Genomic DNA, 27,920 nt, shown 5'->3' on the forward strand with positions numbered 1-27,920 from the left:
TTCGACCGACGGTTAGGAGAAAAAGGAGAACCATAGGGTGCAGTGGTGACTGTAGTTATTGTAAATTAAATTTTGAACCTGACCTAAATATCAGGGCGGGCCGTGGACTGAATACACCTGTAAGAGAAAGTAATTTATCAGGTAAGCATAAATTCTGTTTTCTCTTACTTGGTGTATTCAGTCCACGGATTCATCCTTACTTGTGGGATACCAATACCAAAGCAATAGGACACGGATGAAGGGAGGGAACAAGTCAGGTAACCTAAACGGAAGGCACCACTGCTTGCAAAACCTTTCTCCCAAAAATAGCCTCCACAGAAGCAAAAGTATCGAATTTATAAAATTTGGCGAATGTATGCAGAGAAGACCAAGTCGCTGCCTTACAAATCTGTTCAACAGAAGCCTCATTCTTGAAAGCCCATGTGGAAGCCACAGCTCTAGTGGAATGAGCTGTAATTCGTTCAGGAGGCTGCTTACCAGCAGTCTCATAAGCCAATCGGATGATGCTTTTCAGCCAGAATGACAGAGAGGTAGCAGTCGCTTTCTGACCTCTCCTCTTACCAGAATAATACACAACAAACAAGGATGATGTTTGTCTGAAATCTTTGATTGCTTTTAGATAGAACTTTAAAGCACGAACCACATCAAGATTGTGCAACAGACGTTCCGTCTTAGAAACTGGATTAGGGCACAGAGAAGGAACAATGATTTCCTGGTTAATATTCCTATTAGAAACCACCTTTGGAAGGAAACCAGGTTTAGTATGTAAGACAACCTTATCTGCATGGAACACCAGATAGGGTGAATCGCACTGCAAAGCAGACAATTCTGAAACTCTTCGAGCAGAAGAAATAGCTACTAAAAACAAAACTTTCCAAGATAATAACTTGATATCTATGGAATGCAAAGGTTCAAACGGAACCCCTTGAAGAACTGAAAGAACTAAATTTAGACTAAATGGAGGAGCCACAGGTCTGTAGACAGGCTTGATTCTAACTAGGGCCTGTGCAAACGCCTGAATGTCTGGTACAGCTGCCAGACGCTTGTGTAACAGAATAGACAGAGCAGATATCTGTCCTTTTAAGGAACTAGCTGACAGGCCTTTCTCCAAACCTTCTTGGAGAAAAGACAATATCCTTGGAATCCTAACCTTACTCCATGAGTAACCCTTGGATTCACACCAACAAAGATATTTCCGCCATATCTTATGGTAAATTTTCCTGGTGACAGGCTTTCTGGCCTGTATCAGAGTATCTATAACTGAATCAGAGAAACCCCGCTTAGCTAGGATTAAGCGTTCAATCTCCAAGCAGTCAGTTGCAGAGAAACTAGATTTGGATGCTTGAAAAGACCTTGGATTAGAAGATCCTGCCTCGATGGCAGTTTCCATGGTGGGACCGATGACATGTCCACTAGGTCTGCATACCAAGTCCTGCGTGGCCACGCAGGCACTATCAGAATTATCGAAGCCTTCTCCTGTTTGATTCTGGCTATTAGCCGAGGGAGAAGAGGAAACGGTGGAAAGACATAAGCTAGACTGAATGACCAAGGCGATATTAATGCATCTATCAATGCCGCCTTGGGATCCCTGGATCTGGATCCGTAAAGGGAAAGTTTGGTGTTCTGATGGGAGGCCATCAGATCCAACTCTGGAAAGCCCCAAAGCTGGGTCAGCTGAGCAAAAACCTCCGGGTGGAGTTCCCACTCCCCCGGATGGAAAGTCTGACGACTTAGAAAATCCACCTCCCAGTTGTCTACCCCTGGGATGTGAATTGCAGATAGATGGCAGGAGTGATCCTCCGCCCATTTGATGATCTTGGTTACTTCCTTCATCGTTAGGGAACTCTTTGTTCCTCCCTGATGATTGATGTACGCCACAGTCGTGATGTTGTCCGACTGAAACCTGATGAATTTGGCCTCTGCTAGTTGAGGCCACGCCTGGAGCGTATTGAATATCGCTCTCAGCTCCAAAATGTTTATCGGGAGAAGAGATTCTTCCCGAGACCATAGTCCCTTCAGGGAGTTCCAGACCGCACCCCAGCCTACCAGACTGGCATCGGTCGTGACAATGATCCACTCCGGTCTGTGGAAACTCATTCCCTGAGACAGGTGAACTTGAGACAACCACCAGAGAAGAGAGTCTCTGGTTCTTTGATCCATTTGAATTTGAGGAGACAAATCTGCGTAATCTCCATTCCACTGTTTGAGCATGCACAGCTGCAGTGGTCTGAGATGGATTCGGGCGAAAGGGACTACGTCCATTGCCGCAACCATTAAACCAATAACTTCCATGCATTGAGCCACGGAAGGCCGAGGAATGGAATGAAGAACTCGGCAAGTATTCAGCAGTTTTGACTTCCTGACCTCTGTCAGAAAGATTTTCATTTCTACCGAGTCTATTAGTGTTCCCAGAAAGGGAACCCTTGTGAGCGGGGACAGAGAACTCTTTTTTACGTTCACCTTCCACCCGTGAGACCTTAGAAAGGCCAGAACAATGTCCGTATGAGCCTTGGCTCTGTGAAAGGACTACGCCTGTATTAATATGTCGTCTAGGTAAGGTGCTACTGCAATGCCCCGCGGTCTTAGAACCGCTAGAAGGGACCCTAGCACCTTTGTGAAAATTCTGGGAGCGGTGGCCAACCCGAAAGGAAGGGCCACAAACTGGTAATGTTTGTCCAGAAAGGCGAACCTTAGGAACTGATGGTGATCTTTGTGGATAGGAATATGTAGGTATGCATCCTTTAGATCCACGGTAGTCATATATTGACCTTCCTGGATCATCAGCCAGATTGTCCGAATGGTTTCCATCTTGAAAGACGGAACTCTGAGGAATTTGTTTAGAATCTTTAGATCCAGGATTGGCCTGAAAGTTCCCTCTTTTTTGGGAACTACGAACAGGTTTGAGTGAAAGCCCAGTCCTTGTTCTGCAATTGGAACTGGGTGTATTACTCCCATTTTTAGGAGATCTTCTACACAGCGTAAGAACGCCTGTTTCTTTGTTTGGTCTGAAGACAAACGAGAACTGTGGAACCTTCCCCTTGGGGGAGAATCCTTGAATTCTAGAAGGTACCCCTGAGCAACTATTTTTAATGCCCAGGGATCCGGAACGTCTCTTGCCCAAGCCTGAGCAAAGAGAGAAAGTCTGCCCCCTACTAGATCCGGTCCCGGATCGGGGGCTACCCCTTCATGCTGTCTTGGTAGCAGGAGCAGGCTTCTTGGCCTGTTTACCCTTATTCCAGCCCTGCATGGGTTTCCAGGTTGCTTTGGGCTGGGAAGTGTTATCTTGCTTTGCGACAGCAGAGGTTGCAGCTGGTCCGCTCCTGAAGTTGCGAAAGGAGCGAAAATTAGCCTTTAAACGGCCTATCTTGTGGAAGGGCATGACCCTTGCCCCCAGTGATATCTGAGATAATTTCTTTCAGCTCTGGGCCGAAAAGAGTCTTCCCCTTGAAGGGAATATTTAACAGTTTTGTTTTGGACGACACATCCGCCGACCATGATTTGAGCCAAAGCGCTCTTCGCGCCATGATGGCAAAACCTGAGTTTTTCGCCGCTAGTTTAGCTAACTGGAAAGCGGCATCAGTGATAATATAATTAGCCAGCTTTAGAGCATGAATTCTATCCATGACCTCATCGTATGAAGTCTCCCTCTGGAGCGACTCCTACAGGGCCACGAACCAAAAAGCCGCTGCAGTAGTTACAGGAATTACGCAGGCAATTGATTGAAGTAGAAAACCTTGCTGAACAAAAATTTTCTTCAGCAATCCTTCCAATTTTATATCCATAGGATCTTTGAAAGCACAACTGTCCTCTATTGGTATAGTTGTACGCTTAGCAAGTGTTGAAACTGCCCCCTCCACCTTAGGAACCGTCTGCCACTCGTCCCGCCTGGGGTCATTTATGGGGAACATTTTCTTAAAGATAGGGGGGGGAACAAAGGGTACCCCTGGTCTCTCCCACTCCCTAGTCACAATATCCGCCACCCTCTTTGGGATCGGAAATGCCTCAGTGTATACGGGGACCTCTAAAAACCTGTCCATCTTACACAATTTTTCTGGGACCACCATGGGGTCACAATCATCCAGAGTAGCTAAAACCTCCTTAAGCAGTACGCGGAGGTGCTCCAGCTTAAATTTAAACGCTAAGGAATCTGAATCTGCCCGCTGAGAAACTTTCCCTGTATCAGAAATTTCTCCCTCAGACAGACCTTCCCTCACCGCTACTTCTGAGTTTTGTGAGGGTACTACAGATAAATTATCCACAGCGTCTGATTGCTCATCCTCTGTATTTAAAACTGAGCTATCGCGCTTTCTTGGAAAAACTGGCAGTTTGGATAAAAGTGCTGCAAGGGAATTATCCATCACTGCTGCTAATTGTTGTAAAGTAATAGGGGCCAATGCGCTAGAGGTACTAGGCATCGCTTGTGCGGGCGTAACTGGTGTAGACACGTGGGGGGAGGAAGAAGGACTATCCTCATTACCCTCCGTTAAGGAATCATCTTGGGCAGCATTTTTAATTGTCACTGGATGATCTTTAAAATGCTTAGATGCTTTTGCACACTTTAAACATAAATGCAATGGGGGTACTGCCATGGCTTTTGAACATAAAAAACAAGGTCTATCTGAAGGCTCAGACATGTTTGACAGACTCAGACAACACTAAAATATTGAAAAAAATACGTTTTGCAAAAACGTTACTGTCTCTTTAAATAATAAAAGGCACACACTTTTTTACCAAATCATCAAAAAACATCCGATCTTAATGAAATTTTCACCACATGATCCTAATGCCTTGAAATGATTGCACACAAATTTTCAAACCCCTTAATGCCCAAACCGAAGTAAAATGAAGTAAACACCCGGAGCTGCATGGAGCTGTGTTGCAAATTAACTGTGCAATTGAGGTGCGAAAATTATGCCCCCTCCTTCATTACTCCAGAGTTATGGGGCCTTTCTGAGTCAGATTAGCTGTCTTACAAAATGCCAGGCGTAAAAAAAGTCCCCAAAAAGTGTTTCCAACGTCTAAAACGCTTAATAAATATAAGATTACCCTAATAAAGTAATCGATTTAGCCCATCACAGTGTCTGTCAGTATTAAAGCCCTTAACTGAAGCCATCATTCTATACTGTGTCTCAGAAAATGGCTTACCTTCCCTCATGGGATTTCTGTCAGTCTTCTAGCACTACCAGGTCTTGTTAGAAAAAATGACTGAACATACCTTAAGCAGTATAAGCCTGCAAACTGTTCCCCCCAACTGAAGTTCTCCTGTACTCAACAGTCCTGTGTGGGAACAGCAATGGATTTTAGTTACAACATGCTAAAATCTTTTTCCTCTCAGCAGAAATCTTCATCACTTTCTGCCTCAGAGTAAATAGTACAAACCGGCACTATTTTAAAATAACAAACTCTTGATTGAAGAAATAAAAACTACAAATCTAACACCACATACTCTTTACCCTCCCGTGGAGATGTTACTTGTTAGAGCGGCAAAGAGAATGACGGGGGGGGGTGGAGCCTGAGGGGAGCTATATGGACAGCTTTGCTGTGTGCTCTCTTTGCCACTTCCTGTAGAGATTGAGAATATCCCACAAGTAAGGATGAATCCGTGGACTGAATACACCAAGTAAGAGAAATACAGATTATACATTTGTTTTACTATAATGGGAATTATTGGTGGAAAATTACAAACAAATGTTAACCAAGTGCTTTGTTTACCTTCTAAAACACAATCACGTACAATATGTCACCCTTAACCTATATGTAAATACATTTTACAGGACATTTCAGATGAATGGAACAGAATCACAGTTTCCTACTAGGAACCTATTATCTGAGCAATGAACATAAAATATGCTTACACTGATAGAGAGACTCTGTTAAGAAAACAAACATAATGTGTTATTTTCAATTAAATGTTAATAATAAACAAAGTACATACAATTTACGAAGATGACTGAGTGTATGTGGTGCTGTGTATTGCAATTTATGACCACAATATACAGAATCTGCCAGTCAGTATATAACATATGAGAGAGGTCTGAGTCTTTTTACCACTAACCTTGTTCCACTCAGGTTCTGTGGTGTTCCAGAAAACTCTAGTTTTGGCTTTGCTGACAAAATAACCAAAATGAGTCAACTTCCAGTGTGCAGTAGAGATCTGTAGGGTGAAACAAACAGAACTTGATGACAGGGTTTATATATATATATATATACTGTATGGGTGTTAATATATCAGTAGCATGTCTAGAATAAAGCATTCAGTACCACTATGTTACAAAACACAGTACTTCAACATATGGCTCAAGCAAAGTAGTAATATCCTTACAGTGTAAAAAGTGTTATTTGGCAGCTCAAGTTATTACAAATCGGTCTGCCTTGCTAATCATAAAGGTTTGATTTGTATGAACAATGCTAGAAAATATTTGTTCAAATATACTCAGGTTGCATAGGGCAATATTTGTTAAACTATACTCCAGTAAAGACTTCTGTGTTATCACTTTACATATGAATACATTGTTTTATACTAATTGTAAATCTTGTTATACATCAGCTGCAGTCTACCTTATTTGTTTAGAGAGACATCCTTGATATACATTTGAAACTCAATTTTTATTTTCTATGCTTACCCCAAGAATATGTGAAGTAATTATTGTGTTGTCCTTATACACCTGTGGGTGGTTCTGCAGTCTATAGCTGGTCATCTCTTAGTGCAAAGATGGCATTCTCCAAGAACGTTCACATAGGACAACAAAACTGTTAGTGTCTGTGTATAAGAATAACATTTCTATGTACGTATTCTAAAAGGAAGTGTTAGTGTGTAACTAAATTCATATAAAAACTTCTCATAAATGTGTTTGTTTGTTTTTTTTAGATTTTGTAATGTAGCCAAATAAATAAATGTAAGAGTGGTTGTTTTGTCAGTAAGCCCTATGCAACCGGAGTATAGTTTAACAAATATTGCCCTATGCGACCTGAGTATATTTTAACAAATATTTTCTAGCATTATTGTTCTTACAAATCAAACCTTTCTGATCAACAAGGCAGACCTATTTGTAATAACTAGAGTTGCCAAATAACACTTTTTACACTGTAAGGATATTGCTACTTTGCTTGAGCCATATTTTGAAGTACTGTGTTTTGTAACATAGTGGTACTGAATGCTTTATTCTAGACATGCTACTGATATATTAACACCCATACAGTATATATATATATATATATATATATATATATATATATATGACCCTGTCATCAAGTTCTGTTTGTTTCACCCTACAGATCTCTACTGCACACTGGAAGTTGACTCATTTTGGTTATTTTGTCAGCAAAGACAAAACTAGAGTTTTCTGGAACACCACAGAACCTGAGTGGAACAAGGTTAGTGGTAAAAAAAAGACTCAGACCTCTCTCATATGTTATATACTGACTGGCAGATTCTGTATATTGTGGTCATAAATTGCAATACACAGCACCACATAGACTCAGTCATCTTCATAAATTGTATGTACTTTGTATTATCATTGAAAATAACACATGATGTTTGTTTTCTTAACAGAGTCTCTCTATCAGTGTAAGCATATGTTATGTTCATTGCTCAGAGAATAGGTTCCTAGTAGGAAACTGTGATTCTGTTCCATTCATCTGAAATGTCCTGTAAAATCTATTTACATATAGGTTAAGGGTGACGTATTGTATGTGATTGTGTTTTAGAAGGTAAACAAAGCACTTGGTTAACATTTGTTTGTAATTTTTCCACCAATAAATCCCATGATAGTAAAACAAATGTATAATCTGTATTTTCTACTAGTGGAAGGGTCTATGGAATTTCTTTTCTTTTTTTTAACTCTTAGAAGCCTTGGTTTTTTTTGGTTTTTTGTTTCATCTTTTTTTGTGTCTCCCAAATTTCAGGAGTTTGAGATTGAGCTGGAGGGCTCTCAGTATCTGTAGATCCTCTGCTATAGGACGTGCAATGATGAAAGCAAGCTCAACAAGGATAACAATGAAATTGTGGACAAAATCATGGGGAAGGGGCAGATACTGGTAAATAAACTCAGGAAACAGCGCTTTACTAAATATTTCCCGTTCTGCTACAAACTTTCTTTTTATACAACGATTTTTGAAACTTGCAATTTCAGTCTTTAATTAGAAACAAATTAATTAATCATTACATGAATGAAATGTGTTACCTATCCTAATCCAGATTACACTAACGTTTCACATTGTTTGGATTTTTCTGTTGGTAAATTCTTTTGTAAATCTGTGCTTTGTGCCCTATTGGTGTATGTAAAGAATTCCAGTTAGTGGGAATAGAAGGTTTAACACATAAGTTGACAGTGATCATTCTTGTGGGATCCTTCAAATTACGTTCATGTAAGTGCTGCCCATGCTAATGTGTCAGAAAAGAAGAGAAACGCTTCAATACAAAACCAAAAGACCTATTTGCCGTACACCCCTGATGTTAATTTATTTCTAAGATATCAAAATAAGTTAGTAGGTTGAAGGGAATTGGGGCTATGTCTTTCCCTTCACTTAGGGAATATGTACTATCCCCTATACCTTTACCAATGCTATTTGTGTTATGCACAAATGTAAACCCTAAGTAGAAGTAAACTCCACCTGGAGGCGCTAGATGGTGGTTACTTTTTCTGTGACTTTAGCCATAAGACTGACTTTATTGAAGTGAGCTTTATCTTTCTCATGATAGTGGTTAGATTTTCTAGGGAAGAAGTTTTTTTTTAAGAAAAGACTTACATCCCTACTTGCAGTGTATAGGTGTAAATATTCCACTATATTTTGAACAGCATCGTATTTATAGAAAAATCAGGGTGTACTGAAGTATACAAGCAGTAGTAGAGACGATCAGCCCAGTATTGTACAGTATACAAGGCACTAAATTACACATATTATATAGCAAAGTTCCTTAAATTAATGTATTCAGTGCTCAATTTCAACTCATAGAGCTCCAGAATGTGGTATGTTTGTATTTTCATTTAAAAGATGCAGGTTGCTTTAAAACTTCTCTATAGTTCAGAGGCAAACTGTCAAAATAAAAACGATCTATTATAATGTCAGAAATCATGACATTAATAATAACCTGGAAAGAGGAGAAACTGTCTTGCAAACTTCTCTTATAATGGAAAGAAAATATGGCTACATTTGTATCTCAGATAATCATTGCAGAAAGTGATGAGTGAGTTTGGATACAATATGCCGTAAATAGACAGAATGGTTTATTATAATCAATGACAACCAGAGGCTTCATATTGTAGTCGTATACATAGATCAGATGTAATGTTTGGTATTCTCAGTAATTTATTAAACGGAGTAGCTGGGATTTTACAGATGTTCAGAACCACTTTCAGCAATTTCTTTATATTCCCCTTACATTCTCGCTTTACCTATTAGGCACGGTTTACAAAGGGGACATACATACAAAATAAAGCAATAACGAATTACATTTTTGCAGGGATGCTAAAACATTGCTTGATAAATTAGCAGAATTCAGGATCATCAGTACCACTCAGTATCCTACTGGTTTCTATATGCGGCAGTAGATGAAGAGAAGCCAACCGGTCCGCCGCATATAGGAACCGCTAGGAGACTGTGCGGTTATTTTTAGTTCCTGCTTCAAAAGGCCCCTTCACTAAAATCAGCGCATGGCGCATGCGCAAAAAACGGGAATGCGGAGGCATGAAAAGTTTCTTGCAGAAGAGGAAGGAAGGAAAAAGGGTTATGACTAAATAGATGAGGGGGCTGGCGGCCATTTCAAAACTCCTGAGGGACATGTAGTAAGTAATTTTTCTTGAAAACTATATATTTAGCAAAATTGAGCTACATTTTGAAATATTTATCCTGGTAAACTTTATCTGTAGGAGTAAGGACATTTTTTGGGTTGACTGTCCCTTTAAGATAAAATTTTACGACTCTAACTATATCTAAATTGTGAAAGTGCCTTTCTCGAGAAATCAGAGGATTGGGACAAAGAGAAAGAAATATAATAACTCTAATGACACAAGAGCTTTAAAACCCTCCCATCTCTCTCTTACTTTTGTTCTTGGCCTCATAGGGGATGGTTGAGAATAGAGGTTGTTCCAGCTACTTGCTTATGGATTACAAATTGGGGACCTATGTGAGACCCAGAGTCCCTGGGGAGTATCATCAGAAAAGACTCTTCACAGCAGCTGAATGGTATTGGGACACAGAAATAGCCTGTTATGTGCACAGCATTTTCCTAATAGGACTTCAGCCATAACTACCCTCAGGTGTCACTGGGACTCATCCTTAGCCTCCCCCCTGAGTGGACTCTGGTATTTCCTACTGCAATCCTCTGTGGTACTCAATACCTGCACTGGATGGGCTCTCTACTGGATACTGCTGCAGCTGCATTAACATTGACGTGTCTGATAAGCCAGTGGAGGGGTGCTGCATAAGGTAAGTGCCTTTACACAGCACAGACCAGGCCCAGAGGCTATTTGTTGGTACTCTGACACAGGTACAGCATCGCCAGGGGACTTTACCTGCTCCCCTAATGGCACCATTTTTTCTCCATTTCATATCCCTAACAGTTTTACTAGCATTAGGAACATTATTAGGGAAGCCTCTGGCCCTTTTTAACCCTTTCGCAGATTTATTTGATCACTTTTTAAAATTATATATATATGGCCCTTTAAGAGAACCGGCAATAGTTTAGTGCATGGTGTGGTTCTGTAGTACAGGCTCTGATTAGACTGGGGAACACATTTTGACAAGGTTTAAATGATTATTAGACTGGGGAACACATTTTAACAGGGTTTAAAGGATTATTATTCTTGGTGTACTATATTTTATTCACAAACAACCAAAAGTGTTTTTTAGATTATACAAAGATGCCAGCTTTACTCCTGGCTGTAGTTCCGCCCATCAGTGTTTCCATACCTTTCTCTCTCTATCCAGAGCACCTGCGACTAGATTTTACCCTACAACAGTTGGTCCCTACTTGTAAACAGATTCTAATCTGATTTTCAGTGCCTGCCAAACTCAGGCAAGGGGTGAATAACCATATTGGAGCTGCCAGGGGGTAGTTAAGGCATCTTCTTATTTCTGAGGGCTATAAAGCTGATTACATTGAGAGACTGTTTAAGTGTCTGAGGGAGTTATAGTGTAGAGTGCTCTCTACCAGGTTTTCTCTGCACTGCTTATTATATAAAGTGTCATTGTACACTGTTATGAGTACAAACATGGAACAAAATATTTTTGTCCTTAGAGGAGTCAGTTACAGATATTCCTCTTTATACATATATATGTTTATTTTGCAAAGATGTTCTAGTACAATGGGTCACTCAAACCTGTAAGAATTGTATACCTCACATTTTGCATACTTATCAGCCACAACAGTCTAATGTTCAGAGGCAATTCTCCTTGTACTTGACAATCATGGGAAAACTACTGTTTTTACTCCTGAAGCTATAATATATAATAATACATATACATATTAGTGACTATTTATTTAATGGCTGTCCCCAAACTAAGTAAACGTAAATCTTGGGTTTTAATTCAGTTGTCTGAGGTAAATGTGCAACATATTTCTTGTGCTGATTACCAAAGTTTCAGAATTGATAACATCCTCTCTGAAGGTTTTTTTCCATATAAATACCTTAGGCAGCTGTACACCATAGCTCATTCTTATGTTAACTGCAGTGTACCAAATTTAATATAATATGTCCAATTATTTATTGTACTAAACATAATAACATATGGTGCCATTACCAATTATTATAACTATATAAGCAATTAATACTTATTTATAAGTCAATTAAGCATTGTACTCCATTCATTGCCAAGGGATGTAAACAGATAGTTTATTTATGCCAGTCTGCATTTTTATACTGTTGCATTATGCAGATGCTTTTACACTATACTTTTTACATAGGAAGAACTCCTGTCTCTGTGGATGCAAGACATTACATGTCCTATGCTATTAGTGTACACAATTATATAGTATATACCTCTCTAGATATATACCTTTCATTCATGTTGCTCTGCATGTATATTTCCTATTGCAGGTTGCAGGATTTATCTGTATATTTATACAACAGTGGAGATCCTTTAGAGATAAGATCTATTGGTATATCTTTTATACCTATGTTATGTGTTATTTATATACACAAAGGTTCTTTCATGCAGATACTGGACATTGGTCATGAATATTGTTACTATATCTAGAGATCCTTTAGAGATAATATCTTTGGGTATCTTTTTATACCTAATTTACATTTAATTTATATGCACTAAGGTTCTGTCATGCAGATACTTAATATTGGTCATAAACATTTTCACGATTTGCAGAGATCCTTTAGTAGATCCATTGGTATCTCTTTTATACATTGTATGCGTGATTTATATGTATGCAAATACATTTATCATGCAGACACTGAGCATTAATTATGAATATTATGAATATTAACTATGTACATTGTATATTTACTTTGTGAGTATACACAGTCTCTGCTTACTCTGGACATGGATTTACAAGTATCTAATGTGTACCTGTTGGTCTATATGTGCTGCTCCTTTAGTCAGGAGGTCCACATAACAGCCTAACTATGTGCAAATACTTAAAGTAGGTACATGTATACTACATCTGATGTTTATGTCATGTACATATTTTTAAACGTTGTATAAACTTATGTATAAATTTCTACATTGCAGGTTCTACCCTGAAAATTGATAGGATATCTGGACTGATTCTCTTATCCTTCAAGAGATATATGATATTTAACAGCGGCAACATTTACAAAAGTATTTAGAAGATAGGGGCATATTTAATCCTATTTCCTGTGTAATCTCAGGATCAAGAGAGGTTTCCCTTAATCAAGGGTCCGTTTATGACTAATATAGACCTCTAGTATTCTTGCCTGCACTTCCCTATACATAGCTATTATTTTCAGTTCCTGAGATTTTGTATACAGTGGGGCAAAAAAGTATTTAGTCAGCCACCAATTGTGCAATTTCTCCCACTTAAGAAGATGAGAGAGACCTGTCATTTTCATCATAGGTATACCTCAACTATGAGAGACAAAATGTGGAAACAAATCCAGACAGACAATCACATTCTCTGCTTACTCTGGACATGGATTTACAAGTATCTAATGTGTACCTGTTGGTCTATATGTGCTGCTCCTTTAGTCAGGAGGTCCACATAACAGCCTAATCAAAAGTTAATCTCAATACTTTGTTATATATCCTTTGTTGGCAATGACAGAGGTCAAACGTTTTCTGTAAGTCTTCACAAGGTTGTCACACACTGTTGCTTGTATGTTGGCCCATTCCTGCATGCAGATCTCCTCTAGAGCAGTGATGTTTTGGGGCTGTCGCTGGGCAACACAGACTTTCAACTCCCTCCAAATGTTTTCTATGGGGTTGAGATCTGGAGACTGGCTAGACCACTTCAGGACCTTGGAATGCTTCTTACGAAGCCACTCCTTCATTGCCCGGTGGTGTGTTTGGGATCATTGTCATGCTGAAAGACCCAGCCACGTTTCATCTTCAATGCCCTTGCTGATGGAAGGAGGTTTGCACTCAAAATATCACGATACATGGCCCCATTCATTCTTTCATGTACACGGATCAGTCGTCCTGTTCCCTTTGCAGAGAAACAGCCCCAAAGCATGATGTTGCCACCCCCATGCTTCACAGTAGGTATGGTGTTCGTTGGTTGCAACTCAGCATTCTCTCTCCTCCAAACACGACGAGTTGTGTTTCTACCAAACAGTTCTACTTTGGTTTCATCTGACCATATGACATTCTCCCAATCTGCTTCTGGATCATCCAAATGCTCTCTAGCATACTTCAGACGGGCCCGGACATGTACTGGCTTAAGCACGGGGACACGTCTGGCACTGCAGGATCTGAGTCCCTGGCGGCGTAGTGTGTTACTGATGGTAGCCTTTGTTACGTTGGTCCCAGCTCTCTGCAGGTCATTCACTAGGTCCCCCCGTGTGGTTCTGGGATGTTTGCTCACCGTTCTTATGATCATTTTGACCCCACGGGTGAGATCTTGCGAGGAGCCCCAGATCGAGGGAGATTATCAGTGGTCTTGTATGTCTTCCATTTTCTAATTATTGCTCCCACAGTTGATTTCTTCATACCAAGCTGCTTGCCTATTGCAGATTCAGTCTTCCCAGCCTGGTGCAGGTCTACAATTTTGTTTCTGGTGTCCTTCGACAGCTATTTGGTCTTCACCATAGTGGAGTTTGGAGCGTGACTGTTTGAGGTTGTGGACAGGTGTCTTTTATACTGATAACAGGTGCCATTAATACAGGTAATGAGTGGAGGACAGAGTAGCCTCTTAAAGAAGAAGATACAGGTCTGTGAGAGCCAGAAATCTGGCTGGTTTGTAGGTGACCAAATACTTATTTTCCACCATAATATGCAAATAAATTCTTTCCAAATCAGACAATGTGATTGTCTGGATTTGTTTCCACATTTTGTCTCTTATAGTTGAGGTATACCTATGATGAAAATTACAGGCCTCTCTCATCTTCTTAAGTGGGAGAACTTGCACAATTGGTGGCTGACTAAATACTTTTTTGCCCCAGTTTATCTGCAAAACTATGCCACATTGTGTGGGATACACTCTTCCTGGTATTCAGAATCAGGACATTTCAGTTGCTCCTTATCTGGCTGATATCTCATGCAAGCTTATTTTCTATCAACAGCTGTTGCTCTTACTCTCAAACCTGTCTTTCAAGACAATAGTTGGGAGTATCAATGTACCTATAGCTCCTTATATCCTACTATGAGGGTAGCATTTATGGGAGTTATAATAGACTAATTTCTTATGCATCTATTTTCCTGACATAATTTTGCATTATTAAGATTCAGAGGGTGTGTCTCTTCACACTCTTCAGGGAGTAAAAAGTATAAAAGTGTGTGTGTGAGCTAGCAGCTATGGGGATATATGTGAACAAGACCTATATAATATTTTATTAATAGTCTCTATAATATAGACCTATAATAAAGATAAATGAACACTAAGAAAGATAAGTTGGATAGTAAATAGAATGTCTAATAGGATATACAATATATGTTTAGAAAGTACAAAAATATTTATTTTATACATGAGATACGGTACTAATATACTTTAAGAACATACATATACACACATAATATGACGGGTCATAAAACAACAATAAATAAAATGTTATAAAATATGTATAAAACTAAATACTAAAAAATGGATCGTTCGTGAGACAATAAATATATATCTTCTTATACGAGACAGTCACTTATGTGTCAATCCGACCAACTAAAATGTTCATGTGAACCTGAGAGAGACCAAGAGAGGCAATGTGTATAGGGTAAATAGCATGTAGAACTGTCTCTAATTCCTTAGAGTTTCAATCATTGTGTGATGTTCAGGAATCAACCAATATTAGGTAAAAAACTCCACTTTGCCGGGTTTGATATAGGTATCACTGTTCTTTATCCAGATAAACATATGTAAAAGTCACAAAATGCGTATACAAAGTGTGTATGTCAACCACGCTGCAGGGCTGCTACACCTCTATGTGCCTACCACACAGGTGTCCGTACAGCTCTGTGCAGCTGGTGACGTCACACGTTACGTTGAGAGTCTCAGAAAGAAGATCCGTTCTGTGTCGATACCTATAACTCACATGAACATTTTAGTTGGTCGGATTGACACATAAGTGACTGTCTAAAATAAGAAGAGATATATTTATTGTCTCACGAACCATCCATTTTTTAATATTTAGTTTTATACATATTTTAGAACATTTTATTTATTTATTGTTGTTTTATGACCGGTCATATTATGTGTGTATATGTATGTTCTTAAAGTATATTAGTACCGTATCTCATGTATAAAAACAGAATTTATGCTTACCTGATAAATTACTTTCTCCAACGGTGTGTCCGGTCCACGGCGTCATCCTTACTTGTGGGAATATCTCTTCCCCAACAGGAAATGGCAAAGAGTCCCAGCAAAGCTGGCCATATAGTCCCTCCTAGGCTCCGCCCACCCCAGTCATTCGACCGACGGACAGGAGGAAAAAATAGGAGAAACCATATGGTACCGTGGTGACTGTAGTTAGAGAAAATAATTCATCAGACCTGATTAAAAAACCAGGGTGGGCCGTGGACCGGACACACCGTTGGAGAAAGTAATTTATCAGGTAAGCATAAATTCTGTTTTCTCCAACATTGGTGTGTCCGGTCCACGGCATCATCCTTACTTGTGGGAACCAATACCAAAGCTTTAGGACACGGATGAAGGGAGGGAGCAAATCAGGTTACCTAAACGGAAGGCACCACGGCTTGCAAAACCTTTCTCCAAAAAATAGCCTCCGAAGAAGCAAAAGTATCAAATTTGTAAAATTTGGCAAAAGTGTGCAGTGAAGACCAAGTCGCTGCCTTACATATCTGATCAACAGAAGCCTCGTTCTTGAAGGCCCATGTGGAAGCCATAGCCCTAGTGGAGTGAGCTGTGATTCTTTCAGGAGGCTGCCGTCCAGCAGTCTCGTAAGCCAATCGGATGATGCTTTTAAGCCAAAAGGAAAGAGAGGTAGAAGTCGCTTTATGACCTCTCCTTTTACCAGAATAGACGACAAACAGAGAAGATGTTTGTCTGAAATCTTTTGTTGCTTCTAAATAGAATTTTAGAGCACGGACTACGTCCAAATTGTGTAACAAACGTTCCTTCTTTGAAACTGGATTCGGACACAAAGAAGGTACAACTATCTCCTGGTTAATATTTTTGTTAGAAACAACCTTTGGAAGAAAACCAGGCTTAGTACGCAAAACCACCTTATCTGCATGGAACACCAGATAGGGCGGAGAACACTGCAGAGCAGATAACTCTGAAACTCTTCTAGCAGAAGAAATAGCAACCAAAAACAAAACTTTCCAAGATAACAACAATATCTATGGAATGTAGAGGTTCAAACGGAACCCCTTGAAGAACTGAAAGAACTAGATTTAAACTCCAGGGAGGAGTCAAAGGTCTGTAAACAGGCTTGATCCTAACCAGAGCCTGAACAAATGCTTGAACATCTGGCACAGCTGCCAGTCGTTTGTGTAGTAAGACAGATAAAGCAGAAATCTGTCCCTTTAGAGAACTCGCAGATAATCGTTTATCCAAACCTTCTTGCAGAAAGGAAAGAATCTTAGGAATTTGTATCTTATTCCATGGGAATCCCTTGGATTCACACCAGCAGATATATCTTTTCCATATTTTATGGTAAATCTTTCTAGTTACCGGTTTTCTGGCCTGAACCAGAGTATCTATCACAGAATCTGAAAACCCACCCTTTGATAGAATCAAGCGTTCAATCTCCAAGCCGTCAGCTGGAGGGAGACCAGATTTGGATGTTCGAATGGACCCTGAACAAGAAGGTCCTGTCTCAAAGGTAGTCTTCCTCTCCTCCATCTACTTTTTTTAAATTAAATATTAATTATTATTCATTCTAATAATTTTCCCGCACACAAAGCTATTCCACCTGAATTCCAGCAATTGCCATCCAGCAGATCAGCCATATCCCACCAGTATTATACTAATTGCCAGTAACATTAGTCTTGGTTACCTCACATCCATAGTGAGAGCTTTCTGATATAAACTTAATTTATGACTCCAATGTCTGTCCATGATCATAAGTAGTTTTGAATAATTCCTAACTGGGGAGGTAACTTGGAAGTCTTGTGGTCCTTTTAAACATAATTCCTTTTTCCCCACTTTCTACCTCTCTCTCTCTCTCATATATATATATATATATATATATATATATATATATATATATATATATATATATATATATATATATATACACACACAAACACACACTTTGACACTTTGAGTTTATTTAACTATGTTTTGTACACTAGTGACACCTGATTATATTGATAATGATTTCGGAATTAAGAATACATGCTAAATATGAGAATCTAGGTGAGAGTTAACATAAATAAAAAATGTTATATGCATACAATACCATCCTCCTGGTATCCTTGCTTCTTTTAGCGCTTTATCCCTTTCCCCTTTTTTATGATCCTGAACTGATCAAGACCAGGCCTCCTGAAAACGAATAAACGAATAAATCATGAAGGGCCATCCCTTCATGAAGATTTCTGACTTGAATTGGAATTTTTGGTCTGTTTGTTCTTAGACCAAGAAGATGCAGGCTTCCAGAAAGGCTTGGAGGATTCAGACTTCTGGCTGGATGGGGGCTTTTGATCTTTAGGAGAGCAAAAGGAACGGAAATTATTTGTTTGTTTTTACTTTCCCTTAGAATTTTTTTCCTTAGGTAAAAAAGCTGCTTTTCCCCGAGTGACAGTTTTGATAATAGAATCCAAATTTGATCCAAAAAGCATCTGCCCTTCAAAAGGGACTGATAATAGACTATTCTTAGAGACCATATCAGCTGACCAAGATTTAAGCCATAAAGCTCTCCTTTAAAAAAGCAGCAACGGACATATTTTTTACATCATTTTTGATGATGTCAAAGATTGATCAGAAACCATTTAAGAGAATCACACCAGAAGGACGCTGAAGTGGCCACACAGCTGATTGCTACTGCAGGTCTAAGCTGAAGAGCTCATTGGGAGAATAATTTCTTTTGAACTTGTAATAAGTTCTTTTGAACTTGTAAGAAGGTGCAACTTGTAATAAGTTCTTTTGAACTTGTAAGAAGGTGCAAAAGGAATGCCTGGTTTCTTCCATTCTTTAGCTATATATTCTGTAACTGAGTCTGGTGTTTCAAAGGCCTTAGGCACCTTAGGCAGAGCTTTAAAAACTTGATTCAACTTATTTACAGGCTTGGAATCCTTTGGATTCGGTACTGATAGCTCTAAAGGTATTCAAAACCTCCTAAAAGCAGGAAGCGGATATTGTCCACTTTAAATCTAAACGTGGAATCAGCCTCTGGCTCATTTATAGGCTCAATGTTCTCAGAGGAGATTTCCCCCTTTGTAAGCTTGGTGGTAAATGAGCCTGGGGAATAGGACCCTGCCTACTACACGTGGGGTGTGGGATAAATCTCCTGCCTTTCGCTTATACTTACTTGGTTTGGAGATAGCCACTAAAAACTCTGTCATAGGCCTAGTTTCCATTGAGGTGGTAAATTGTGGAAACTGGTAATAGAAACATGTATCTCTATTAAAGTCCAAACTTTATCACCTCAATGGAAACTAGGCCATAGCCTTTTGAAGACTTGTTTTAAACTTTGGAGAAAAGTCTGTGGAAACCCCCTGAGCCATACAACAGACATGGGCACTAAATGTCTGTCAGGTGTCATAATGACAGGATTATGGCTTGCGATTTGGAGATGTGAAACACAATTAGTACATAACTGGTTAATGTAGTCCACTAGAACAGCTTGCATAATAAACAGGGATAATTGACTGCAAAAAGTTGTTGGGCTGCAGTATGTTCCCTAGGAGTCTCTTCTAATGGGTCAGTCATATTAGGTGGGGGTACAGACATTACTCCAAAATTTTAAGCAAAACTGTGAGAAATTGGAAATAATATATTCCAAAGCTTTAAATAATCAGTGTATTTACCCAAAATCCAACAAACAGCCTATAAGAAAGCCCTCAGAACCCTAGAAAACAGAGAAAAAGGCAAATCAATTTTTCTCAGAAAAATGGTTTATTACCCACCCCCTCAGCAGCTCCTACGTGGGTACTCACCCACCTCCTAGGCATATAAAGTGTTAAAACTGGGCCCAGATAGATTGGAAGGTCTGGAGAAAGTCCCTGTAATAGTAAATAAAAAACCCTCCTTTGATCCACCTTGTGCCCTCAACCCCAATGAGTTGAACATCTAATTACATAAGTAAGTTAGCGGTTTTCTTAGAGACAGTAAAGGATTTTTGTTTTGTGAGGAAAATAGTTAACCCAAAAACATACTGAGGCTGCTAAGGGGTAATAGGACAATGAAATATGAGGGATTTTAACTCTGAATTCCATAAATGTTTGTGTTAAACACAAAGGTAAATCGCTGAGAACCCCCAACTATGTAGTACCTATATAAGAAGAGTTCTAGGGATAGTTCCTGGGCTGTGTTTTGTGTCTGTGTCCCTTACCTATACTGCTGCACCCCTCCACTATATCTTACCAGCTTGTTGAGGCCTTTCTCCCTCAAAGAATGCTGATATAGTAGAGAGCCAATCCAGTGCAAATATACTGCAGAGGATACTGTCAGATATAGCAGCAACCCCTCAGGTGGAGGCCAAGGGACAGGGTCTCCGTAACACCTGAGTGCAATTATGGCTGAGGTATTTACCCGTGATGGCTGATTTACCCATGATGGTACGAACATACCATAACTGAGGTATTCCTTTACCCCTGCTTCACTCAGAATCTTGGAGAAAATATCCTAAAGTCTTTCCTGAGTAAAGATGGAAGAGGGGTACTGGGTCTCAAGTCAGGTCTCAGCTCAAAATAAATGATTAGAAAATAATAAAATCTTGCTTGCAGAGTACTTCTTTCTTTGGAGGCCTAGAATGAACTGAGTGGGAATAGAAGGTGAGAGGGATTAGAGCTCTTGTGAGGGCTCTTGACCTCCTTCTAGTGGCAGGAAATATATCTTACATGTTATGGACACCTATGGACTCTCTTCATCTCTTAAGAGATCTGTAGGGTGGAAATGTTTAGATAATTGCGCTGGGATTTGCCCATGGAATGTCAATGTTCAGCCCATTTTACAATAAAACAACAATTTTGCTTTGGATCTTGTACTTGTAATTATGAATTTCTATGTTTGTTTGCTAATCCAGTGTACTTAAATTATGATTTACGCTGTGCATACTTAATTTGATTTTCTGTGACTGGCTTAGAACTGTCACATGATACAGAAAAACAACTACTGCACATTTGAAATTCAAAGTTATTGTTATTGCATTGTCTTGTTGGACAAGAAGCAAAGTCTTCTTGAGAGGCAGAGAAATTAAATGCAGTCAAATCATATAATCGTATAACAGTGAACATAGTTCCTACTTAAAGGGACAGTATAGTCCAAAATAAACTTTCATGATTCAGATAGAGAATGTAATTTTAAACAATTTTCCAATTTACTTTTATCACCAATTTTGCTTTGTTCTCTTGGTATTCTTAGTTGAAAGCTAAACCTAGGAGGTTCATATGCTAATTTCTAATCCCTTGAAGGCCGCCTCTTCTCTCAGGATATTTTGACAGTTTTTTACCACTAGAGGGTGTTAGTTCCTGCGTGTCATATAGATAACACTGTGCTCACGCATGTGGAGTTCAGGTGAGCCAGCTCTGATTGGCTAAAACGGATGTCTGTCAAAAGAACTGAAATAAGGGGGCAGTTTGCAGAGGCTTAGATACAAGGTAATTACAGAGGTAAAAAGTGTATTTATACAACTGTGTTGGTTGTGCAAAACTAGGGAATGGGTAATAAAGGGATTATCTATCTTTTTAAACAATAAAAATTCTGGTGTAGACTGTCCCTTATTCCAGGGCCCCCTTTTCTTACTTGTCCCATGGGCTACTTAGAACAAACATAAGGTAACACAAAAATATAAATAAGTTGATAATATTAGCAATGAACTAAAATTTGAGTACAATAGGAAAGTGGTTCAGTTTACCTGAGAATATATGAAAAGCTGGTTTTCCAAGGCAGCTACTTTACATTTTAACTTATCTTCATTGATGTGAGCCTGCAAAGCATTTTAGGAAAACATAATACATACGTGGTTTCTACATACAAGCCGGTGAATGTATGTTTATACACATACACTAAATATTATTATTTGAACAAGCCTAATCTAGCTACCACATCATATATAACACCATGGTGATATTAAATTAAAGGGACACTGTACCCAAAAATTTTCTTTTGTGATTCAGATTGAGCATGAAATTTTAAGCAACTTTTTAATTTACTCCTATTATCAAATTTTCTTCATTCTCTTGGTATCTTTATTTGAAATGCAAGAATGTAAGTTTAATTGCCGGCCCATTTTTGGTGAACAACCTGGGTTGTCCTTGCTGATTGGTGGATAAATTCATCCACCAATAAAAAAGTGCTGTCCAGAGTACTGAAACCAAAAAATACTTAGATGCCTTCTTTTTCAAATAATGATAGCAAGAGAATGAAGAAAAATTGATAATAGGAGTAAATTAGAAAGTTGCTTAAAATTGCATGCTCTTTCTGAATTACAAAAGAAAAAATTTGGGTACAGTGTCCCTTTAAATAAATACATACATACAAATAATAAAGGTTATAATAAACACAAGAGCAAAATAAAATCTTGTAATTTTTTAGTGAAACTGTGGTCTTCCACAGGATGGTCTAAATCAGCTATGATCTGAGCAAAGAATATTAATCTAAACTTGCTTTTCTAAACAGACCAGAACACATATGAAACACACTTAAAATATTTATATTTTTTACACATTTTAAGATTTAATTGTGTTTATTATCCAGAATGTTGCATACATGAAATAAAACTAATAATAATAATAGCATTAAATGGCTATAAAGTGGAAAGAAAAACATTGAGCAATAAGAATGATGAGAGTACCCACCTGCCCTGCTTATGTAGCCCAACTGAAGAAACCTGAGGTTTTTTTTTTTTTTTTTTAAAAAAAGGGTTTCCTGTCTGTTACAGAGTAAATATTACATTTTCCGGATATCTTGGTTAAAACATTTGACAGAGGAAGATTCATCTGATTACAGCTGCATTCTTACATATCTGATCTCAGCTTCCTCTTGTAGGCTGGTATTTTTTTTAACACTAATGCCCAACAATCTGATGGCTGCTTTTAAAACATGATTTCCCTAATTAGTTATGATTGTAGATTTCTGAAAATGAGACTTATCTCCTACATTGATAATTGTGTCATGAGTGATAAAGGATGGCACATCATAGGGCCTGATTTTTTTAAAGCTCCCTGGAATGGTAAGATTATCTAAGAAGTCTCGTCAGTACTGTGAGATCCCTCAAAGAATTTTAGAAAAATAAATTTTAGCTTGAGAGCTGTTTATCTTGCTATGCAGATTTCTGTTTGTGAAGAAGGACACACACATTACAATATAATGCTCCAAAAAAGCCACCCAAAGATTTTTCTTGATTTATCTCCATGCCAATGAGTTGGAAATCAACAGGTCCATAGTGTTTTATGTTAGGAATGTCCTAGATATGACAACTAAAGTTTAATGCCGCCATGTGCACAGGGAGAACCACTTAAACATAAATTATGCTTACCAGATAATTTAATTTCCTTCTGTATAAGGAGAGTCCATGGCATCTTTCCTTACTGTTGGGAAATACTGAACCTGGCCACCAGGAGGAGGCAAAGACACCCCAGCCAAAGGCTTAAATACCTCTTCCACTTTCCCCATCCCCCAGTCACTCTGCCGAGGGAACAAGGAACAGTAGTAGAAATATCAGGGTATTAATGGTGCCAGAAAAAAAACATCATTTAGGGGGCCGCCCATCGAAAAACACGGGCGGGGGCCGTGGACTCTATACATATAGGGAGAGTCCACGGCATCATTCCTTACTGTTGGGAAACTTATACCCAAGCTTTAGAGGACACTGAATGATAACGGGATGGACAAAAAGAGAGGCAGACCCTAATCTGAGGGCACCATAGCCTGCAAAACTTCCCAAAGGCTGCTTCAGCTGAAGCAAAAACATCAAACTTGTAAAATTTAGAAAAATTATGTAAGGAAGACCAGGTAGCCGCCTTACAAATCTGATCCATAGAGTCTTCACTCTTAAAGGCCCAAAAGGAAGCCACTACTCTAGTAGAAGGAGCCGTAATCCTCTGAGGAGGTTTATATTCCGCTGTCTCATAAGATAAGCGGATAACACGCCTTAACCAAAAAGATAAGGAAGTCGAAGAGACCTTCTGACCCTTACTCTTCCCGGAATAGACAACAAACAAGGATGAAGTTTATCTAAAATCCTTAGTAGCCTGAAGATAGAACTTCAAGGCACGAACCACATCCAAATTATGAAGCAAACGCTCCTTCGAAGAAGAAGGATTGGGACACAAGGAAGGAACCACAATCTCTTGATTGATGTTGGGGTCTGACACGACCTTAGGAAGAAAACCTAATTTAGTACGTAGGACAGCCTTATCAGAATGAAACACCAGATAAGGAGGCTCACGTTGCAAGGCAGCAATCTCCGATACTCTGCGCGCAGACGCAATAGCTAGTAGAAAAAGAACCTTCCAAGACAATAATTTAATATCAACTTCATGCATAGGCTCAAACAGAGCCCGTTGCAAAACCTTAAGAACAAGATTTAGACTCCAAGGAGGAGCCTTAGATCTAAACACAGGTTTGATCATAGTTAGAGCCTTAACAAAGGACTGTACATCTGGAAGCTCCGAGAGCCTCTTGTGCAGTAAAACAGACAGGGCCAAAATCTGTCCCCTCAGGGAACTGGCAGAAAGGCCCTTCTCCAGTCCATCCTGGAGAAACGATAGGATCCTGGCAACCTTAACTTTATGCTAGGAAAATCCACGCTCTTCACACCTTATGATAGATGCGAAGAGTAACCAGTTTACGAGCTTGCATGAGAGTATCAATAACTCTCTCAGAAAAACCTCTCTTGGCTACGACTAAGCGTTCAATCTCCACGCAGTCAGCCTCAGAAAATCTAGATTTGATGAACAAAAGGACCTTGTTCCAGCAGATCCCTGCGACAAGGTAATTTCCACGGAGGAGAGGATGACATCCCCACCAGATCCGCGAACCACATCCTTCACAGCCACGATGAAGCAATCAGTATGACTGATGCCTGCTCCTGCTTGATGCAGGCCACTACACGAGGCAGGAGTGGTAACGGCGGGAAAAGGTAAATCAGACTGAACCTCCAAGGCACTACTAATGTGTCTATTAGCTCCTCCTGAGGATCCCTGGACCTCGACCCATATCTGGGTAGCTTGGTATCGAGACGGGACGCCATGAGATCCAACTCCGGCGTCCCCCACCTGTTGCATATCTCAGCAAAACACTTCGGGATGGAGAGACCATTCCCCCGGATTAAAACATTATCTGCTGAGAAAATCCACTTCCCAGTTGTCCACACCCGGAATGTGGATTGCTGATAGCGAACAGCTGTGGGATTCTGCCCACTCCAGAATCCGAGATACTTCCCTCATTGCTAGGGAGCTTCTCGTTCCACCCTGATGGTGAGTCCACAGGCCCTGTGCCTTCTTGGCACCCCAAACAGCTCCCCATCCTTATAGGCTTGTGTTCGTAGACACAATCTCCCAGGAAAGTTCACCCTCTGAAGCCTCAGAGTGCAACTCATCCTCAGATAACTGAGGCAGAGCAGTTAAATCCAACAAATTACATGATGACCCCGGGGCAGGAAAGCTATGTTTAACCTTTCACTTGCGCTTAGAAGGGCGAGCTAAAGCACTGAGGGCCTCAGACACCGCCGTTTTTAACTGCACAGTAAAATCTGGTGGTAAAAGGCCCCCTCCAGATGGAGGATCAAGCATGCTACGGGAAGCTGCGTGTGTAGAAAAAGATGAATGTCAGGTATGCACCTCACGGGACGGTGAGTCCTCAGAGGTTGACGGCTCAGTGGTACTAAAAGGGTTAATCTTCTTTGACCAAATAACATTGTCAAGGCATGTGGAACATAATTGAGAGGGCGGGCATACCAAAGCCTCCTCACAATATAAACAGGTATTTGGAATAGAGGGAGTACCCTCTAAAACATCAGAATTCTCCATAGCTTAAGGTGACAGCAGGACACAGAAAATAAACAATCTTTATTTGTCAAAAACAGCACCTTTACATTCCCAATGGCTGTGGCACTCACCATCTCCTAGATCCAGACAATACAAAGAAATAGCGTCTTCTCCAACAGCCAGCACGGTCAGGAAAGAGGAAATGAAAGCGAGGCCACTCCCGGTCACATGGTGCGCAAGGCAGGACCGTCCCTGCTATGAGAAAAAGCGCGCCAAGCTAAAAGCTGTGCAGCACTCAAAGTGAAAGTAAAAACCTGTACGTTCCAGCCACGTAACGAACAATCTATGAGACCAATAAATCTCACACATAAAGCAGCATAAAATCAATGCATCACATTTGATTAATCCCCACTGTTCAATAACCCTCAGGAGATATTAACCGATGATTTTATTAATATAAAAGGAGCCACACTGTGACCCTGTCTTCTAGCGTTTTCAACATATGTAAAAATTGAAACAATCTTACCAGAATCCATGCTGTGAAACAGAAACACAGTCTCTCAAGTCTGACAGTCTTGTAGCATCGCTTCTGACATGGACTTGACAAATTATGCTTACCTGATAATTTCATTTCCATCTGTGGGAGGAGAGTCCACTGCTTCATTCATTACTTGTGGGAAATAAGAACCTGGCCACCAGGAGGAGGCAAAGTCACCCCAGCCAAAGGCTTAAATACCTCCCCCACTCCCCTCATCCCTCAGTCATTCTGCCAAGGAAACAAGGAACAGTAGGAGAAATATCAGGGTATAAATGGTGCCAGAAGAATAATATTACATTTAGGTCCGCCCACCGGAGCAAACGGGCGGGAGCAGTGAACTCTCCTCCCACAGATGGAAATGTAATTATCAGGTAAGCATAATTTATGTTTTCCATCTTAATGGGAGGAGAGTCCACTGCTTCATTCATTACTTGTGGGAACAAATACCCAAGCTCTAGAGGACAATGAATGAGCAAAAAACGGGAGGGTAAAAGGAGGCGGACCCTATACTGAGGGCACCACAGCCTGCAGAACCTTTCTCCCAAACACAGCTTCCGCCGAAGCAAAAACATCAAATTTGTAAAACTTTGTAAAAGTATGTAAGGAGGACTAAGTAACCGCCTTACAAATCTGCTCCACAAAGGCCTCGTTCTTAAAGGCCCAAGAAGAGGTCACAGCTCTAGTTGAGCGAGCCGTAATCCTCTGAGGAGGCTTATGTCCCGCTGTCTCATAGGCCAAAAACGGATAATGCTCCTTAACCAAAAAAAAGTGAAAAAGCATGTATGTAATCCCAAAAGCCCTGGAGAACTTGCTATTCAGGGAAATAAAAGCACGATGGGACATTTGGACTTTTCAATCCTACATTAAAGCCAAGATGATACCAAGGGGGATTAGAATTTTCAAGTTCCCAACATTTGAAATTGATACTAATGACAAAGACTTTGTTAATGCTTGGAACAATATTTTATCCGAATGTTCATTGCAGCTTATGTTATTGCTTATACAATGTAGAAAAAAACATCTAAATGAGATCAAAGCTGAAATAGATACACTACAATTAGAATTGAATAGACGCAGCCAAGATCAGGATTTTTCTAAATTTGATCAGATTCTACAAGCCTCTTTAGCCAGAGGAAAATCAGTTATAATGGAAAATAAACGGACAAAACTGATTACCTAAAAGGTTCTGTCTATATATGGAGCAAAAAACAACGCCATGACTACAGACGTAATACACCTAAACCTAAGAAAAATAGAGGTAACCGTAGAAACCGTAACAGAAATTCCAGATCAGTCACATTTTCAGATAGCGACACAGATAGATCAGATAGATCATCAGATGAGAATCTTTCTGCTAACGAGGAGGACACAGGATGACTCACTTATACTAACACTAAGAGCAATCAACAAAGTAGTATATTAAAAACGTCTTCTGCAGTAGCCTTAAACGTAATAGGACGTCCATTAGGAGCTATTCCTAAAGAGAAATCAAATACAGCGACTCACACTTCTAAATATGTCAACACTAGCACACTTTTGAATCCAGCGCACTTGTACACAATTCAACATACTAATAACTGTGATCAATCCACTCTTGATCAGGTTTTTCCCCAGGGCCTGATACCACAGGGTATAGGGGGGCAATCGTTAGTCAATACAGGGAATTAAGAGAGGTTATAATTGAGGTTGTGGGGGGATAGTTGGAGTT

The 27,920-nt window shown here is 39.7% G+C and overlaps 1 protein-coding gene across 1 annotated transcript in view; it reads right to left on the bottom strand.

Moving 5' to 3' along the window:
• Positions 1-27,920, bottom strand: part of TRAF3IP3 (TRAF3 interacting protein 3) — a gene marked incomplete in the record, with an annotated part of 485,039 nt that overhangs the window by 266,778 nt on the left and 190,341 nt on the right. The window contains 1 exon segment of the mRNA XM_053706644.1: positions 21,600-21,671. Coding sequence (XP_053562619.1) covers positions 21,600-21,671 — 72 coding nt within the window.

The sequence above is a fragment of the Bombina bombina genome, chromosome 3 (genome assembly GCF_027579735.1).
Source record: "Bombina bombina isolate aBomBom1 chromosome 3, aBomBom1.pri, whole genome shotgun sequence".
Taxonomy (NCBI): Eukaryota; Metazoa; Chordata; class Amphibia; order Anura; family Bombinatoridae; genus Bombina; species Bombina bombina.